Consider the following 20,063-nt stretch of genomic DNA (forward strand, 5'->3'; position numbering starts at 1 on the left):
CTAGCTACAACAGCACAGAGCTCCACAGCAAGAAGCAGGGTAAATTAGCTAGCATTGGGTGCCATGTTGAAGGGCTAGACTGCTTACAGGATTCAAGTAGCTCAGTAATCATGTATCCTCATACAGCACTATACAGTCTCTGTAAACTAGTACCAAAGTAAACTAGTGGGTTTGAGGAACCGCTACAGAAAAAGAGGTCAACATTTTGTTCTTGTGCCACCTTTGCTTTTTGGGCAAGGCTCATTTGTGAGATTTATAGAGCTCAGAACTTTGTCCAACAATTATTTTGCTCTGCATGTATGTATTTCTGGTATAGTAGCTAACAGAAGATGCTTATGCTGTAAATGGCAGACAAGGTTCTTTGGGTGAATCTGATATCTTTTATTAGACCAACTTAAATAGTTGGAAAACAATTATTAAGCAAGCTTTCGGGTTCAAAAACCCTTCGTCAGGCTAAGGAAGTTCAGCAGTTGGTGTGTGCTCTTCCTGGATGGGATGAAATGTAAAGCAGCCAGGTTGGGCTGCCTTCTTTTATTTATGCTGCAAATAAAGTTTATATATAAAATGTGTATGACATTAGCATCCATAGGCCCGAATCAGGTTCAGCGTCCTGTTCTATTACGAGTTCAAGGGATCCAAAACTTGACACTAACTTCCTCAATGGTCATGGGCAAGTGACATAGGGCCAGATCTTCAAAGACATTCCATTGTCTAAAGATACTCATAGGCACCAAGTATTATTTTCAAAAGCATCACCAGGCACTTTGCTGCATTGCTAGGTTTCCAACTACCTCTATAAAGCTGTCCTTCAATCTTTGTTACCCATTTCTCCATCTGTAAAATTTGAGTAAAAGTATTTGCTTACCTCCTACAGATGTATACCCCATGCCTGCCTCCAGAGACAACCATAGCAGGATGTGGGGCCCAGGGCAAAATCAGCCTGTGTGGAGCCCGGAGGTGGTGGGTGGCAAGCAACCAGATGCGAAGCTGGCCTAGGTCCATGGGGCCCCCCAAAGCACAGGGCCGAGGACAGTTGCCCCAATTCACATTCCCTAGGGATGCCCCTGCCTGCCCCATGCTGCATGCAATACACGTGGCCAGTGAAGCTTAGCCTAGCACACAATTGCCCTGAGGCTTGCTCTGTACCTGTCATGCAGGGCTCACATGGGGTGTGTGCTGCCTATGGATGCCATAAGCTGAAGGTGCACGTGGCACAGGAGGTGCATGCAGTGCTGTAGATCAACCCCCTATGCTGCCTGACCTGGACTGGCCCAGAAGTCGGCATGCATGGCCTGTCCAATGGGGTGCCACATGTAGCATGCACCCCAGACTGCCTCCCTATGCTGCATGAAGGACTTGTGGCACTGGGTCCAGCCTGCATGATACACAGGGCCAGTATGTGCGGTTGGTCCAGTGGCCTATGGGTCCAGATGCTAATTAGTAACTGCAAGCACATTTTCTACATGAGCTCTTTTCAATTAGTCATAAAGCAATAAGCCAGATAGCTGAACTGAAAACACTCATGTGAGGGAGATGAGAGCCAAGAGTCTAATATGCTCCATGAAGTTTCATTTGGATTCAGGAAGTCTTCACACGTTTTTGAAATTTCTGTTGTCTTCTTCAGGATTTGAGTTTTTGGGGCTAATAATTTTTAAAAAATCTAGCCCTGCTGACTGACAATGACATTCCAACATTTATCAGGGTAAGTTCAGAATTCTGATTCTACAAGCCCTAGCCACACTTAGCGATGCAGTAATATAACCAGTGTATGGAAAGAGCATTGGAAAGAGTGGAAGAACTGCACTCACAGTGTTCCCCTAAAAACAAATCCCTTCAAGTTATTGAACATTTCCCACAAATGGATCTGACTTTTAGTGTCTCTGTGGACAAAGTGAATTAAAAGAAGACCTAAATATCTATAAGGTATAATTATTTTTGCACTACTTTTAGCACACGTATAAGCGTTAATATGCTTTATCCAGAGAAGTTAGGTTAAAAGATATAAACATTAATGGGTGTAAAGGAGAGGGATGTATTGGGAGGACTGCTTGATATCCAGGTGAGGAAGACTGAAAGAACCAATAGAGTGGAGAATATCTGATGTAAAGCCTCCAGAGAAGAATGGAATACCTTGTTGAACATCAAGGAATGTAAGATGATGATGAACATCATCACTGTTTCACCTCTTCTTGTCTAAAAAAGTAAATTTACTTAAAACAAGTAGTGTTAGAGATAATCTGTTGATTTTTTGTGGGTTTCACCTGTATAGACTGAAGGTATTTACAAAATGTCTACAAGGGAGAAAATTCCATATTTTTTATTTTGGCAAATATGGCGGGCTTAGTCAAGGTTTGCAGAGCCAGACCTTATTCTGGATCTCAATAATAACATCACTAACAGGCATAGGCAAATTGATAAGGCCTAATTTCTATAGGACCAGGGAACAGAACGTATCTTTAGCATTAACTATGTAGGACAAAAGCCAAAAATGGCTTTCCATGAATGAAAATTCACAGAGCTCAGAGGCACAACCATAATAAAATAAACAAATAAAGGACAAAGTAAAATGATGCAAGATAAATACATATTTATGTTGACCAAGAACAATCAGTAAAATACAATATTTAGATATGAAACAGGTCAGAATTATTTTTGGAATAGAGGTAATTTTTGAATTACCTAAAACTACAGAGAGGTAATGAAGGCATATTATTAAGATAAATCTCCTAATATTTCAAGGCACTCTTCCAAATACATTTGCTGTGATTAAAAATAAACATCCAGGGTTTTTTATATCCATCTTCTGGGGCAGACCAACAAAGCTCCTAAAATGTATTTGCACTTCTTGATATGCATACAGATGGTTGTCTGAGATAACTGCACAGACATAAACAACAATGGAATGCCACTGAGGTTCTGCGGGCTATCAAGCCAAGACATGGAATACTTACCACGTTGTACAAGCCGATGCACCATCGCTCAAATAAAATCTGTCCAGAAAATCCATTAACGAATGCAAACCAAAGCTGAAACAGAAGAAAGTTACACAAAGATTTAGATCAATATTGCACTAAATGTTTCCATGAACTGAAGAGGAGAAGGATGTGGAATGCAGACCACCATTTGGAGACAGCTGCTAAATGTCCTCTAAAAATAATTATCAGTTCTGCCATGCAGTAGCTCTCTTTTAAAGTCCTGTGTTCTATATATAGAGCTACAGTACTGCTTATTTAAGTTTAAACACTGAGGTGATGGAGCAATTTATAGTATTTGCACCATTACTCTAAAAAAAAAAAAAAATGATTACTAAAGCTATTTAAAGAGTGTTTTGTTACTGGCAAGCTATTAACATACAAAGTTAGAAGCTAAACTGGTTTCCATCACAGTTGACAAACACTGAACATTTTCAAGGTAAGTGTTATGATGGATGATCTGTTTGATTTGTAATGTATCATTTCACACTACTGGGCATCACTGCCATAAATCTAAGAAAACGTCTTAGAAGCCAGTGAATCCAGCATGCTATGTTGCTATGTGCAAGTTCTACCCTGTACTGTTAAAGAGCTGGTTTCCTAGACAGTGTAGGTATCCACCATTTGCTTAACCATCTCCTGACACATTTAAATTTTCCATTTGCATGGTGCACACAAGGGGAAGGAGAGAGATGAGCAGCAGTATCCATATCCCTTAATTTCCATCAACAGTCCTTCTATTACATCAGTCCTTCCAGTGGCAACACACTCCACACCTCACCCTCAGAACCCACCACTCCCCAAACCAGACTCCTCACCTGTCTTGCCCAAGAAAAAACTGTCCCTCCAAGTGCATCTCAGCATCAGAACCTACCCACTGGTTTCCTGCCCATAGCATTATAGACAGGATTGCAAAGAACTGAGATCGGAGGCCCGACATGAAATTGGAGCTGGCTCGGGGATCTCAAATGCAAACTGAAAGCCTCTTTTCTTATGATGGCATACAAACACTTTGGCCCCTGGCACACTTTCATTTAATGGCATGATTGGATCTGATCCCTTATGATCTGTTGAGGTCCCTTCCGACTCTAGCATCTATGAATCTATGAATCCCAAAATTGCACCTCCTGCCAGAGGCTTCCTGCCTCTGGGCTAGGGCTGACAATGAGCTACTTGGAAGCTTTGAACCTGCCAGAGCTAACCCCACTGGGGAATTTAACCCTCACACCCAGCAGCTTCAGTGGGGCTGCCAGGAATGGTGGATCAGAGGCTCCTGGTGGGGGGAACTGAAGGGCTTTCCCAGCCAGAATCTTTGAAATCGCAGGCATAGGCTTTAGAGTCCCTGGAGGAAGTCCTTCAGCTGCCCCTGGCAGCAGCCTCTGATTTCCACACCTCTTCTTTCCCTGTGCAAATCAGTCCCAGGCCAGATGGAGAACTAAGGCTACCCTAAGGTCCATGCCAACAATGAGCTGATGGTTGGTACCTGCCTGGGGCAGTTCTGCGCTGGTTGGAGACCAAGGCTATCCGAGGCTGGGGCTAACAATATTACTGGCAGGCTGGTTGGAGATATAGTGCTGTCTAGGTCTGATTCCAACAATTATCCGCCCCTAACAGTCCCAGTGGGTGGACTTGCCACATGTTCAATTTAAGGTGCCACATGTAATCAGCCACAAAAATGTTCTACATTACATGTGGAACACTTTTATGGATGCTTTGCCATTTTATGGTGCCTTAAACTGTGTGCATGTGTAGTACCATTGTCATTATAGTGCGATTAACGCATTAGTTACAACACAAACATAGTATGTGTAGGGAGCCTTTATTTACTGAAGCATATTTACAGATTATTGTCAATGATCCAAATATGAAGGCTCCTTTGTTGCATTTCACTATAGCTATGAATGAAGATCCTGCACGGTTCAAAATACAGCAGCCCATCTGTCCACTCAACAACATAAGCCCTTGAAATCAAAACAACAGTGAATCTAGATTCCCCAGATTCAGTCATCTAGATTCCCCGATTCAGTCATCTAGATTCCCCCGGGACAAACTCAACTTCAAGAATTTAGTAACAAAACTCAAAGCTCTCCATCACATTGGCATAATTTACTTGAGAAACCAACACTATCTCTAAAACCATCACATCTCATAACTACAGTCCTGGTGGGACTCCACCTATGATTGGACCACAGGTGCAGAGGGCTACACCTTGCACAGGAGGGACTGGGCTGGGAATAAGGGTGGGGGTGTGATGCTCTATGTTAAGGAGCAGTTCACATCCTTAGAAGTGGAGATTGGCTCTAGAGAAAGGTGACTTGAGACCCTCTGAGTTAAACTGCAAGGAGAGCATGGTGAAGGGGATAACTGCAGGAGTTTATTACAGATCACCGAACCAAGAGGAAGAGTTTAATCAGGAGTTCTCTAGAGAACTGGCAGATGCTGCATACTCTTGAAACATGGTCGTCATGGGTGATTTCAATTATCCAGACCTCTCATGGGAAGAGCACTTAGCAAGATCTGATCAGTCATGAAGCTTCCTCACTTGCATTGATAAGCTCTATCAGACTCAAGAAGTCTACAGGCTGACAAATGGTAAGGCACTACTGGATTTGGTCTTGGCTAAAGGAGATGATCTTGTGAGCGACCTGATGATTGAAAGGAAGCTAGGCGACAGTGATCGTGAGATGATCACTTTCTCCATCCATTGCAAGGCAGGGAAATCAGTTAGCAGAGCTGAAATCCTTGATTTTAGGAAAACTGACTTCCACAGCTTAGGAGTTTAATTGCTGAGGCCCTGAGGGACCATGGCCCAACAGGGCCGGGGGTCCAAGATGAATGGTTGTTCCTCAGGGATGCAATCCTTGGAGCACAAAGGAAGTTCATTCTGGCCCGTAGGAAAGGTAGCAAAAGGGCTGGGAGATGCCCTTGGCTCAATAGGTAAGTCATGGACCTTCTGAAATTGAAAAGAGAAACTTAAAAGGGATGGAAGTTGGGAAATACCACCAAGCAAGAGTACAAAGCAATTGCCTGCACCTGTAAGGAGAGAAGTAGAAGAGCAAAGGCAGAAACCGAATTCAAACTGGCAACTGAAGTCAAGAACAATAAGAAGTCCTTCTTCAGATACATAGGAAGTCAAAGAAAAACAAGGGAAACATTGGACCCCTGCTGAACAAAATGGGACAGCTATCAACTGATGCCCAGGAGAAATCTGAACTCCTGAGAATTACTTTGCATCAGTATTCCACTAGTTCAACAGCAATACCCTGCTTGACAGGATACAAGATGATCAAGGCGGGGGCAACCACCTACCAACAGTTGGCAAAGATCTTGTGAGGGAATATCTAGAGAGGCATCTACAAGTCAGCTGGCCTGGATGAACTGAACCTGAGAGTACTGAAAGAACTGGCCAACGTCATCACACAACCCATGCCAAAATTATTTGAGAACTCTTGGCACTTGGGAGAGATTCCAGAAGACTGGAAGAGGTCCAATGTGGTGCCTATCTCCAAGAAGCAAAGGAAGGAGGATCCAAGGAATTACAGGCCATTAGTTTGACCTCAATCCCTGGAAAAATCCTGGAAAAAATGATCAACAAATCCATTAGCAATAAGCTAATGGAAGGCAACATTCTAATAGACAGCCAACATGGCTTCATTGTGGGCAGGTCATGCCTGATTAACCTCATTTCCTTCTATGATCAGGTAACATGCCACCCGAATAAGGGAGATGAGGTTGGCATCGTATACTTGGACTTCAAAAAAGCCTTTAACTTGGTCTCCCACGACTTGCTTATGGTAAAATTGGAGAAGTGTGACCTTGATAACCCAATGGTCCAGTGGCTAGGGAACTGGCTCCGAGGTAGGACCCAGAGAATAATAATAGATGGAGCTGCATCAACATGGTGCTTGGTGACCAGTGGCATCCTTCAAGGTTCAGTACTCGGACCAGTGCTTTTTAACATGTTCATTAATGATTTGGACTTGGGTGTTAAAAGCAGACTGGCAAAGTTTGCAGATGACACCAAATTATGGGGGACTGCAGTCACACTGGAGGATAAGTTGGGGATGAAGGCTGACCTAAACAGGCTCACAAGGTGGGTGGGGATCAAACCTGATAATGTTCAGCACTGAAAAGTGTAAGGTACTCCACCTGGGGAGACACAACTCACAACATACTTACAGGACTGGCACCACAACCAAACGAAACCTGGGGGTCTTCATGGACAATACAAAGAACATGATCCACCAATGCAATGCCATAGCCAGCAAAGCAAACAAAACACTGGCATGCATCTACTGATGCATCACAAATAAAACTAAGGTTGTCATCCTCCCGCTTTAGTTGGCCTTGGTGTGGCCACAGCTGGAGTACTGCATCCAGTTCTGGGCACCACACTTCAGGAAGGATGTAGAGAAGCTTGACAGAGTCCAAAGGAGGGCTAGACATATGGTTAGAGGTATAGAGAGCAGGCCATATGATGAGAAGCTGAGTGACACGGGTCTGTTCAGCCCAGAGAAAAGAAGACTCAGAGGAGACTTGGTGGCAGCCTATCAATATGTAAAGGGCACACATCAGGGAGAACGCCTGTTTACCAGGGCTCCCCAAGAGAAGACTAGGACTAATGGTCATAAATTGCTAGAAGACCACTTTAGATTAGACATAAGGAAAAACTTCTTTACAACTCTTTACAACTATGAAAACTCAAATGTCCAGGGTCTGGAACAGACTCCCTCTACAAGTGGTACAATCATCTGCTCTGGATATCTTCAAAAAAAACTCGTGGATGCTCACCTTGCTGGAGTCATCTGATCCCAACAATCTTTCCTGCCCAAATGCAGATGGGCTGAACCTGATGATCTCGAGAGGTCCTTTCCAGCCCCTAACATCTATGGATCGGCTACAATGTCACCACAACGGACATATGAATCAGGCCCTCTTTGTCGTGACTCTAGTACAAAAGCTGCCACCACCACCAAGAAACAACAAAGACTAACCTAAATCTGTATTTTAGATTTCTGACAATAAAAAGCTTTTTCCAAAAGGGAAGAAACCTAGAAACCTGCAAAATATCTAACTTGCAAAATGGGTAGAACTATGAAAAACAGGACAAGAGATCAGTGTAAAAAGGAACAGATTTTCTTTTCAGAACAGAAGCATCACTCATTTCTTAACAGTAGCTTCCTAACTCAGTAAAACAGGCCCATAAATGACCTTTTAAAAGTTTATATAGCTGCAACTTAGTTAAAAAAACAAGGTGAGAATTTTCCAAATATCTCTTAGAAAAGGATGACTCCGATCCTGCTAAACAAATGTTATTTGGAATATTTCACTGGATTCCTTGGATTAAATTCATATCAGATGCAGATGCTGGAAGCTTTATGGGCAAAATCAAAATTTTATGAAAACACATCCAACCCTAAAAAGTATCTTTTATCGGAATGATCCTATGCTGGATAATCAAATCCACTTATTGCAAAAGCTATTTAGATGTGCAAGAACTAGGGAAAATATAGGCTTTGTTTAGAAATGTGTTGATGTTTTAAAATTCAAACATGACTTAGTTTTCTTTTTGGCAGGATCCATACAGGTAAAATTTAAGCGAAGTGAGAACACTTTATATTTAAAATGCTTACACAACCTTACTTGCATTATGCTCCTTGTAAACACAGGATAGGGATGTTATGGTTATGAAGCACTGTAAAAAAATGCACATGCTGTTTTTTGTAGGATTTTACACTATCAAATACCAATCAATGCAACAAAAAAATCACGGTCTCCTGCCTTGATAATCTAATGTCATGGACCACAAATCATGCACTCTCAGTGTAAAATAAATATACAAATACTGGTATATCTATTTTGAAACTGACATAAGCCATAAATTGTTAGGTGTGTAGTTTGTTAAGTACTAGTTGTTTTCAGAGAGTCTTTTTAAAGTCAATGGAAAAAATCTCCACCTCAGTGTTCTTGCTAACAAGATGCACTAAATCCATTAAAAGCCATGACTGCCCATGCTCGACTCAGACTTGGTGAGTTAGTAAGAAAACTTGCCAAGTCTGCCTCACTTGCCAAACTCCTGGGGTTTGCAGTACTCAGTGCTAGTGCTGCTATGAGCAAACAGACACAAGGTTATTAAATAGCTTTTCTGGGTTGGAAAAGAAACCTTCCTTTCAATTTAGTTATTACCTGGTTGCCAAAAAAGCTGGAATAACTTAATTATAATTCAGTTACAAAAAATACATGCAAGGAATTTCCAGGTCTGACTTAAATGCAAGGAAATTTAGATCTAATACTAAAAATCCAGGATGACATATTATTACCTCATCTTAGTATGGCTGATATTGCAGAGACCTCAGATAACTGAGTCATGCTACATACTACATGCGTTGCAGTACCCAGGGAAAATGAAGCATGTTAAGAACAGAGATGCAGTCTATATTTTCAGCCTTGAAGTGTGCCTACACTCATTTTTTTCCAAGTAATGCTCACTACTGAAATACTGTTTTCCAATTGGCCGGTGGGCTTTTGGCTATTAGGGAATCAGACCATCACCTCAGCCCAGAGGTCAATAATAGCTAACAAATGGGAATCACTTTCTCAATACTAACTCAAGCTGAATGCACACTAAAGATTCAGAGGTGAAAAACACAACAGTCCTCTGCCACATCCTCAGTCCATTCACCTCCTTTGGAGTGTATTTTAAGAAACTAGCAAGTAATATTAAAAAAAAATCTCAATCATTTAAGTTTGAAGGTAATTTTAATTGCATTATTGCTTATGCATAATTATTACTGTAACATTAATGATTGAAATAGTATGAACTAATTTATTTAAGTGCTCTAAGGCACTGGGATGGCAAATCATCTATTCTAAATGTGTATATTTATGATGTCTTGATAATAGACAGCTTAACGAGTACTAGAGATGTTTTCCCAATCCTGCTAAAGGGCATAGAAAGCTAATGTAGTCAGGGTATCAACAATTGCCACAGGCACCAATTACAACAATCCTGGATGCCTTTACTATACAGAGATAAAGTTAAATTCTCAAAATATCCTCTTCTTAGCGCACATGTTTTGCAGACTCTTACCACATAAGCTCATTTACAGTTTGCCTAATAAAGCAGGCTTATATATCTCAGATGCAGTTCATTAATAATGCATCCTGATTAAAATCCTCTCGTTACGGGTATCTCTCTCCATGCAAGGCTCTTATTCCTGCTCAAGTGCACATAGCCCTAAAATAATCCCTTCATTAAAGTATGTACGGCACCAATTTTATAATATACGTAGAGACCTTTTTAATAAGATTTGACAGAGTAGGCAAGGGGGCCTGAGCTTCACTTCACTTGCCAAGGAATATTTTTCTTGATATTTTTTTTCTTTGTTTTTTAACTGCTAAGAGAAAGGAAATTGTTTGTCTTTCAGGAGTAAACACATTTTTCCCCTAATGCAACCTATCCTAAGCAGATATTTAAAATTTAAAACCATCTCTAACCTTTTCTGCCAATATCCCAATTATTCAAAGTCTGTTTTTGTCTTATAAATCACTATACATCTTATAGCAAGGGATAGTAAGATAAATAGCTTATAGGGTGTAAAAGCAAATATCTACAGTAGAAGTTTCTTATTTTTTTTAACACTAATTTATTAAAAATAATCCTGCACAGACATTACTTCTTTTACTAGTGACTTAATTTTAGGCCTATATATTAGCTATTAAAATAAGGCAGATCAACTATCCATTCTCCTTTGATTAGCAACACTCAAGGTTCATTGCTTTTCCCCCAAAATGTGTGGCTTATATGCCTTCTTTTCTAAATACGAGTACTGAACAACTGCAGCTACCCCTGAACAAGAGACCTTACAATACAGTCAAACAATATGATCAAAGAAAGGATGCAAAAAGCAAAGATAATGCTGGGGAAGAAACAGAGAAAAGTAAAAGAAGTGAGCTTCCCCCGTTAAATAGATTTGTGCAGCTTAACTGGTTAGAATAATTTCAAACAATTAACTGACATCAGCAATCTTCTTTGGCTATCTATATGGTGGTTATCATTACGTAATACTCTTGCCTTTTGGTCCAAGAGCAGTCATTTCAAACATTATGCCAGGATACTATACCCACTGCTATAATACTCAAGGATGCTATATAATTGCAGGGGCTACCTAAAGAAAGGCCTTAAATGGAAGTCTCTTCTGATCATCTTTGGCATTAACTTTCTAATCAACATTCCCTCTCTTAATATTAACAGAGGGGTATAACAAAGAAACAAAGAAAGAGGTATTATGATTCATATAAGCAGATACCCAGCCCTGTTAGTGTATCCTAAGCCTAATTTTCTAACACAAGTATCAACATAGGATGTATAAATTCCATTTACATGACCAAATTAGCAAGCAGGTGCTTCCATTCTCATTTTAAATATCTATTGCAATTATTGGGGCACCCTGGCATGCCTTGAGATCCTTTTAAGGATGCCACCTACTATAGGTGTGCAAACATGATTCACGAGATAAACCCAAAGATTTCAAATAGAAACCCTAGTATGGGGTCAGGGCCAGAAGTTACACAAACTGCTTTAAGTGATTAGAAATTGGTTTAAACATGTAACAAAACATAAGTTCATTGCATATAAACAAGTTTCAAAATGGCTGAAACTGGTTTAAGATAAACCTGGTTGAAAGTGGCATCAGACTTAACTGATTTAGGTCAAACCAGTTTATGAAACTTCTGTTCCAGACCCCTTCTTGGTTCAAGTTAAATTGCAGTTCCCCAGCATCCCAGCATGCTTTCCAGCCCAGGGTTGTGTTGTGCTGTCTGCTCCAGCAGAGGAGGGTTGGTGTGAGTTCCCTTAGACTAACCTGCAAAGACTAAATCAATTCAGGCTTCGGCTTTCTGAACGTCTGTCCCTATCCTAAAAGGCTGCCAATCATTTATCTAGCATAATGAAACCAGATTGAGATAAGTCTGGGATACAGTCAGAGATGGAACACTGCATGAACCATTTTTTAAATACCAATTGGTAGTTAGCAAGGCTTTTAGTACTGTTCATTGTGTTTCAGGACAGTCACAACCTACATTACTGCCTTCTAGTACCACCAGGATTCTTTTGCAAAGAAAAAGGTGTGGTTCTTAGTCATTAGCAAATATCCACTACAATGAAAACTACATTGCCACCCAAAGAATTGCTATTATCAACTGTATTTTGCTAACAACTGCTGTCTACCAGAGTGCCTCCGTAGCAATAAAAGCAGTAACATTCTATAGGTAAGGTCTATTAATTCCTTTCTGTAAGTTAACAGAACCTACATCTCTCCAGTGCGTAAACCTCCTAGATTGGAATTCCGATACATGAACAACTGTATGATTGACCACACCTCAGAGAAAGACAAATACATATTTTTTGTGGTTTATACTAATGTGAATTGACTGGTCTTTTCAAAACTAAGTGGTATTTTTCCTAACATTTTCTAAATGCTGAAGTGTTTTTCACAGATTTGCTCCCTGCTACTCAAATAAAGGAATATACAGCAGGCATAAAGCTCAATTACTGGGTAAGTTTGTTTTTTTTACCTCAATAGTCTAACGGCTCTTCTATCCACATTTGTTTTTAGCATCTAATCAAGTTTTTGCTAAATATTTAGTATCAGATAACTTCAAAAAATGTGGATTTGTTACATCCTTAAATCAAAGCAAAGGAAGCAAGGTATGAAGTAGAGAGTTAAAGATGCATCTGAAACAGGGATGTTACTATTATGCTAAACAGCAACTGTTGCGGGGGTGAGGTGGCAGGGGAGGGGGTGGCAAGTTATACAACTGCATAGTTGCTTTCATGTGAGAAAGAATTAAGATTTTAACTCCCCCTGCCCCCCCACCAAGTTATACAACCACATAGTTGTTTTCATATTGGAACAGACCAAAGGGCCATCAAGTCTAGCATTTAGCCTTTGGTAGAATCATATCTTGGATGCATCAGAGAAGGAAACCAACAAACAAACCAAACAAATATTATATCTAGTCAAGGGGTTATGCATTTGGGGTCCACAGGAACTTGCATAAAGCAGACTGACTAAAATATCTCATTTAGCTTTCTTGTTGTCCCAGAAAATGGTTGCAAGGAAAAAGGAGAAAAAAAAAAGACTCTCTGTTATGGACACCTATACAGACTTGTAAAAAGAACATGCTGGTACTTGAATTCCCAGGTTAAGTATCTATGGGCTAAAATCAATGTGGGATCTTTTACAACCCTGTACTGGATTCCCTTCCTTGGTAAGTGTGTGGGAGTGTGATTATAAATACTATAATGTGAAATGCTATACTAAAAGGAAGTCCTTCCCAATTCTGATCCTGTATAAGCAATCATTTTATACCCTAAAGCATAGGGGGGAGCACTTCTACCACCACTCATCTGTGCATTATACTGCCCCAAATGGCACATTGGTTATTACTTCATTTCTTCAAACTATAGCTTCCTTTTTCCCCTCTTTCATCATAGTTGGCTTAGAAAACAGCTACCCATCCAAGTAATACATTCTTATTTTCCAGGGCTTGAGCACTGAAGCATATAATAAAAGCTTCTTTGAATTGAGAAATAAGCATATGTTAAAAGCTTCTTAGAATCCAGAAGTCAGCATCCCTTAATGGTAGAAGTGGTCAGGCCTGAAGGCAATGCAATAATGATGGTAAAAGGACAGTTTAGAAGTCAGTACCTCAAGATTTTTGCTTTTGTATAATTGTAGCTATTTGTTCCACATATGTCCAGGCATCAGATACCAATCCAGAAAATGCAACCAAATTATTAATGAAAGACAGAATGATAATACATTTACAACTGTACATATATTTAAAAGTATGTCAAATTTTTGGTCTTATTAGGACTCCATTTGATGGCACTGCTAAGTGGTATAAGAAAGCAACGGTGGGGGAAGTCTAGTATAATTTTTCCTGCATCCTGTAATTACTGATAATTAGAGACAGTGCTAAGTGGACGGGTAAAATAAGAAATCCATTGGTAAAAATGAACATGAGGCCAACTTCTACTAAAACACTATATGCATCTAAACCTGAGCAGAGTTGGCGAGGCATTTCTTTATACCAGTATGCTGGATTCTACAACTGTTACTCTGTAAGAGTTTTGTGGGATAAGATATTAAAAATCCAAGTCTTTTGGGCTCTGCAAGGCCAAAGACATCCTAACATCTTTAGGAAGAGTACTAATTAGGTCAAGCATCCTTGGACAAAACTTATTCTTTCCCAGGCTGGTGCACAGTGTCCTGATTAGTGGCGGCCATCCAGCCTGAATGTTGCTACAAGTGGGCGATGACTGAATTAATTCACATACCTATGCAAACATACTTTTGGACCCTAGTACCCGTGTATGCCCTAAAGTGCTTTGGGATTGTTTGGAACAATGCAATAAATAAATTCAAGGTAATATTGAATTAGCATGACTGGATAGAAAATTGAAAAACAAGAAATAAGCCATTTTGATCTTAATGCTTAGATTAAAATGTGGGCAATACATTATATTACCCAAGTTAAAATAGCAGCTTCCTAAATAATGAAGTGCGTGGCTTCATTTCAGGCAACTCATGGAAGAAACTGATGGCAAGTGAGACTTTGTAGCTGCCATCCAGCAACCATTTTCCCCATACAAAACCCTTCAGCTCTTCCTCTCCTCAGCATCATTTGCAGAAGTTTCTTATAAACCCAAGTTCACAGCATTTACTTTTCTTGTCATCACATCAAGGAATCCTTCAGTCACATTGCAGAATTAAGTCTATAGGAGCAGTTCTGTAGCAAGGTCATTTTAGGTCTGGAACAGTGGTCCCCTCAGGATTCCCTCTTATGGTGAAGTGAACTGCCAGCTTTCCCTTGCAAGTCACAGCTTTTTTCATGAAACAAAATAAATTTCAATTTTTGTAAGCCCTAGGATAAGAGCCTTAACAGAAAGTTTAAATAAAGTTTTCTGACTGCTTGGGACCCAATGAAAATAGCAAAATTAACAGCAGATAAGCCAAACCACTAAAGGGAGCCACAGCTTGGCTTTTCTGTCACACTTGACAATAATAAACCCTTACATTGGTAATCTCAAGATCAGCCTAGGATTCTCATTACCCGCAGCTCTATTAACAGCACAACACAGAAACAGCACTCTGGTCCAGAACCACAAAGACACACAAGGCAATTTAAAAGTCCTTAACACCTCCTATCTGCTCTGAACCCTAGACTTGTTCATGAATTAAACAGTTTTCCTGGTGGCTGGAATACAATATAATGTGGAGAAGGGTGCCCCTCTTAATACCTGCTATAGAAGGGACAGTTTCTTCCTAACCAGTACTAGGAGTTTTCTTTTGTTTTTTGTTTTTAATTAAACACACCTTTCCTCTACTCTTCCCTTCCCATCGCTCCTCTGGCCTTAAAAATATTCCAGTCTAATACTATTAAAAATCCCATTTTTTTCTTGTACTTTGACTGGCAAAAGCTAAAAGCATTTTCAATCCCAAACAAATCTTTTTGCCAAAATACACAGCACACTGTAAGCACATGCAATCACTTCACCAGCAAAATATTTATTAATGTACTTTTCACTATAAAGAAATTATGTTTGAACTTGTTTATGGAAAATGATAGGCTTTCTTTTGCTGCAACACATAAAAGTAAATTCTTAATGGCCCAAATATTTGTGTGCACACTATGTTTTCCAAAGGAGCTGCACTAAATTAGACAAAGTGCCTTAGACAAATTAAAGAAGAAACGTAGAAGCTTCAGATATGATAAACACATTTACGCAGTTCCTGAACTCTCAGTGTAAATCTGCAAGATTTTAATACGGGGCTTTGGGAAAAGAACATAAAGTACAGGACATACTATGCAAAGGAAACAGCGTAGGCACTGTTTGAGTGAATCCCATTAAAAAAGAAAATCAGGGCTAGTTATTGACTAACAGCAGAATGACATGCATTAATTTCCTACAGCCGGTTGCTTTAGCTTCACAGCACTTCTCAGGCAGGTTTTTGCCAGAGTTAGTTTACTTATGCATCAGTCTTTGCCTGCTGGGCACAGAATGTGTCAGTCTCTCCAGAGGGAGAAATACCTCATAGTAAATGACCAGCAAATTGCCTTAGAACCTGGGTCACGAACATGCCCTCTAGTTTCCAGAGCTTTTCACCAGGTTCCGTAAAAATATATTAGACGGGGTGGTTATTCACAGTGAAAACCTGAGCTGACATCTGAGGTTAGTTACAAGGAAATGGCTTTACAAAGAATTGTATTACCTAAGCTGAGGGCTCAATAATAACTCTGCCTGTGAATAAAGATACATTTACTGCTTTTTTTCCAGTTGGTATCACATGGCATAAATAAAATTATAAAGCAAAAAAAAATCAGTGAAGCTTTCTTTTAATTTGATTTTAAATTTTGTCAGCTGTATGTAGAACTAGAAAGATACTGTTTTCTATAAAAAGTATTAAGCCCCCAAGCTATATGAAAAAGGCAAAGTCAAAAAATATTTCCTTGCAAGTCAAAGTGAATTTATGTCCTGGATAGCACTTTAAGATGAGCTGGAGGACAAAAGGCTAGAACTTGCCTGGACCTTACTTTATGAAGGGAAGGAAACAAGTAGGCTTATTAAAGTAGTCGGATACTATGATTTAACGACCTGTTTGGAACAGAAGAGGCAGTCTTAAAACTTACCTTCTGCCTTTGCATGGCCTTTGTAAGTACTGGGCAGAACTGGAGCCCTTGCAAATAAGGAAAAGCAGGACTCGTTCAGGGAAAAGCCTACTGAAGTGGCCAAGCAGGGCTGGGTAATAGACAGAACTATAGCTCAGTGCTAGCCAGCTAAGCTCATGGACAGTACCGAGGAGTCAGGGAAATGGAGAAAATATCCCACGTAGAGGTCTTAAAAGTTGTGCAACTAGGACAGGGCAATCCAGATGCCAAATGGGTGGGGGCAGGGGAATGGCTATGATGCTGGCTGCTGCTGTGCCTGCCACAGTCATATGACTGTGCCCATGGCATGGTGGCAACTAAAAGTTGCTGCTGCCCCTCTCTGTGGCAGCTGGCCCAGGTACACAGGCATGGTGGTACACTTCTTTTGTGAAGTATGCTCTTCCTGAACACAGGAGAGCTGTATAGATAGTCTTCTCTATGGAGCAATTTCATTCTACGAAGTACATTGGCTCTATGGGGCTCTGCATGAACGATGTGTGCCCCCGGAGGCTGGGGGGGGGGGCACGGCTAGCTCCCACAGGTGGTGGCAACACTGTTGGCAGCAGGAGTGTGGGGGAGGCAAGTGAGGAGCTGCTGCAGGCAGCTGCAGTGCTGTTGGCGGCGGCGGCAGGGGTGGGGGGGACACGGATGGCAAGCGCTGACCAGCGGTTGGCAACCATCCTCAGATGCCACCGGCAGCAGCAGCCAGCAGCGATCATGGATAACACCGGGGTGGGGGGGGGTGTGGTGTGTGGCAAGCAGCGCCTTTTTAGAGGGGGTTCACTGGCACGCTCAGGGAGTGCATGTGCACCTACTACACATCACCAATGGTGCTCTAAACAGAAGACTTTACACTAAAAGGATAACTAGGCCGGGGTGGAGAATCTATGGCATATGTGCCACAGCTGGTATGGGCAGCCTGTCTATGTGGCACATGGCAGAAGGGAAATTTCAGACATCACAGTGTCAGTTAAGGTAGGGATCAGGAAACAGCAGATTCAGCAGGGAGCACAGAGCAAAGCAGCCTCTGGGTAAGGGAAAGGGATAAGAGTGGCACTTGCAAAGGGTGTGGGGCTAATTTGTGGCAGCCCTGCAAAAAAGTTTGGCTTTAACTGAATAGGCCAATATTTTAAGATGAGTTTCACCCTCAGTGGTGAAAGCAAAGTTGCCGGCATTTTCATTTAGTACATAAATTCTGCTTTATAGAACTGCTGGTTAATGCAACCAGCTGCTCATTTGAATCAATACAGGAAAACCAAAACCATTTATATATTATTACATGTAAAAATTGCTCATATTAGAATCACAATTTTCAGTTTTTTAAATCAAAATTCCAGAAAATCTGTACAGTAATTATTTATTAGCAGGTATCTGGGTTTTCCGTTTCCCATGGAAAAATTGAGTAAACAGTGGATTTCACTTTTTACCAGAGGCAAATGTGGATTTCTCATTTTACCAGAGAAGCTCATGGATTTTGCAGTTTTGGGATGAGCCCTCTGCAGGCTGGCAGAGTTCCAGCTGCACTGGGCTGGGGGAAGCAGGAGAGGGGTGGTTAGGCAGGGGGTGCCATGTGCATGTACATGGCCCCAGGCAGCATGGAGAGCAGCTCCCACAGGTAAGTGTGTGGGGGGGGAGCTCCCATAGGAAGGGAGGGAGTTGAGCAGGGCTGAGGCTGGGACTGGGGCTGCTGCCCAGCCGGGCAGTGAGTGGGGCTTTGGGGCCTGGAGCTACAACGTGCAGCTGCAGGGCCCCAGCAGGGAGTGGGATTAGGCTGTGGGAGACTCGTTCGTGGGATGGGGCTGTTCCCTGCCACTATACACATTCCTGGGGGGTAGGGGGGACCCATGCCCCACAGATCTGTCCACAGGGTGGGGGTGGGTGCAAGCTCAGGCTCCCGCCCTGCTGCTTTCCCCCAGGGTTTCCGCAGCCTGGCCGCTCAACACAAGTTGGCAACAACAACAACAACAAAAGGGAGGGGTGGGAGGAAACCTTTCCCTCAGCAAGACCAAACCTTTGACTAGGTGCAAGGTGTGTCACCATTGCCCATGGCATAGAACTGGGCATTCATGCCATTGACTCAGATATTGATTTGACCTGGTCAGCATGATCCTACCTCTCTGACAGGCAGGGTTCTCCACTTCTCTAAAAGACAAAAATAATCATAAGATTTGACTTTCATTGATGTGTTGTGTCTAATCCACTAGATCAATGGAAATTACTGTACATAAACTATTTCTAGTTCTACACCGTTTTACCAACACTTTGAGGTTGTGCTTACTTTGGAAACCCTGTTGCAAAACCTCGAGGTCAAATGCTCCAAAAAAATTCAGTGACATAACGGTGCTCTGGCATCTTAGAAAATATACAGCCCAAGTGGAAACAGCTGTCATATCAACCCACCAAAATTCTTATTTTGTATGAATATGATAGTACTTTGCCTTTAACTTTGGCAACTGCTATTTACAGTGCCATACTTTCTTTACATACTATACTATTAGTAATACATTTCCTAAGTCCTTAAGCCCTCCTGAACCTAAAATCAAAAGCCATTTTTATTTTAAATAGTAGCAAAACAATTAGAACAACATTACCATAGTGCTCCCTTAGAATCATAAGGCCCTTGTACACATATTTGGCATTTAGTCGCTAAAAATGTTCCTGGTTTAATTTTTCTTTCTTAGTTTAAGACGGCTAAATAAGTAATGTAGACATGATTTACCACATAAGAGCTTATGATGCTATGACTAGCAAAAAGCGCTAGAGGGCATGTCAGAACTATTTTACCCTCATGCCCTTTCAGTCTTACCTTGCTGCCAGGCAGCGCTTTAGGACAAGAAATGCCCAGCCATAGCACTTCTGCCACTCTCTTTTCCTGGGTGCAAGTTGCACAGGGCACTCAGGCGGCTGAGGTGTGAAATCCTTCTGTGCAAAGCTAACCCCCAAGCATGGGGTGTTAGGGCACTTTTTTTTTTTTTTTGGTGAAAAAGCTTTCCATGAAAAGCCCCGCAGAGCTCTCCAAGTGTACATAAGCATCTCCCAAGACCGGGTGAAGGGGAGGGGGCACCCTTCGGGCAGCACACTGTTTTCACAGGGCACTGGGTACCCTTTGGGCTACCCCCAAGTGTGTTCAAACCATTGCCTGTCCCCTGGCTCCAGGGTCCCAAAGGGCATCATCCCTGCCTTAGCCTGGTGCCCCTCGCTTTCCCTGGATGCAAGTTGCATGGGACACTTGGGCACTTTTCTTTGGCTCTAAACCTTTCCATGCAAAGCCCCACATGTTTTGGCATGAATTTTTTGCGTGCTTACCAAGCCGGTGCCAGGCTGTCTTTTTTTTTTTTTTTTACACCAGAATGAGGCAAGTCGTTGGGCCGGGGG

General features: G+C 41.5%; 1 protein-coding gene across 2 annotated transcripts in view; it reads right to left on the bottom strand.

Moving 5' to 3' along the window:
- ATP8A2 (ATPase phospholipid transporting 8A2) overlaps positions 1 to 20,063 on the bottom strand; it is a 638,305-nt gene that overhangs the window by 183,995 nt on the left and 434,247 nt on the right. For both annotated transcript variants that reach the window (XM_019525447.1, XM_019525446.1), the window contains exon 28: positions 2,952 to 3,026. In XM_019525447.1, coding sequence (XP_019380992.1) covers positions 2,952 to 3,026 — 75 coding nt within the window. The remainder of the gene's footprint in view (positions 1 to 2,951; positions 3,027 to 20,063) is intronic.

Source organism: Gavialis gangeticus, unplaced genomic scaffold (assembly GCF_001723915.1).
Source record: "Gavialis gangeticus isolate Ggan-Ray unplaced genomic scaffold, GavGan_comp1, whole genome shotgun sequence".
Classification (NCBI taxonomy): domain Eukaryota; kingdom Metazoa; phylum Chordata; order Crocodylia; family Gavialidae; genus Gavialis; species Gavialis gangeticus.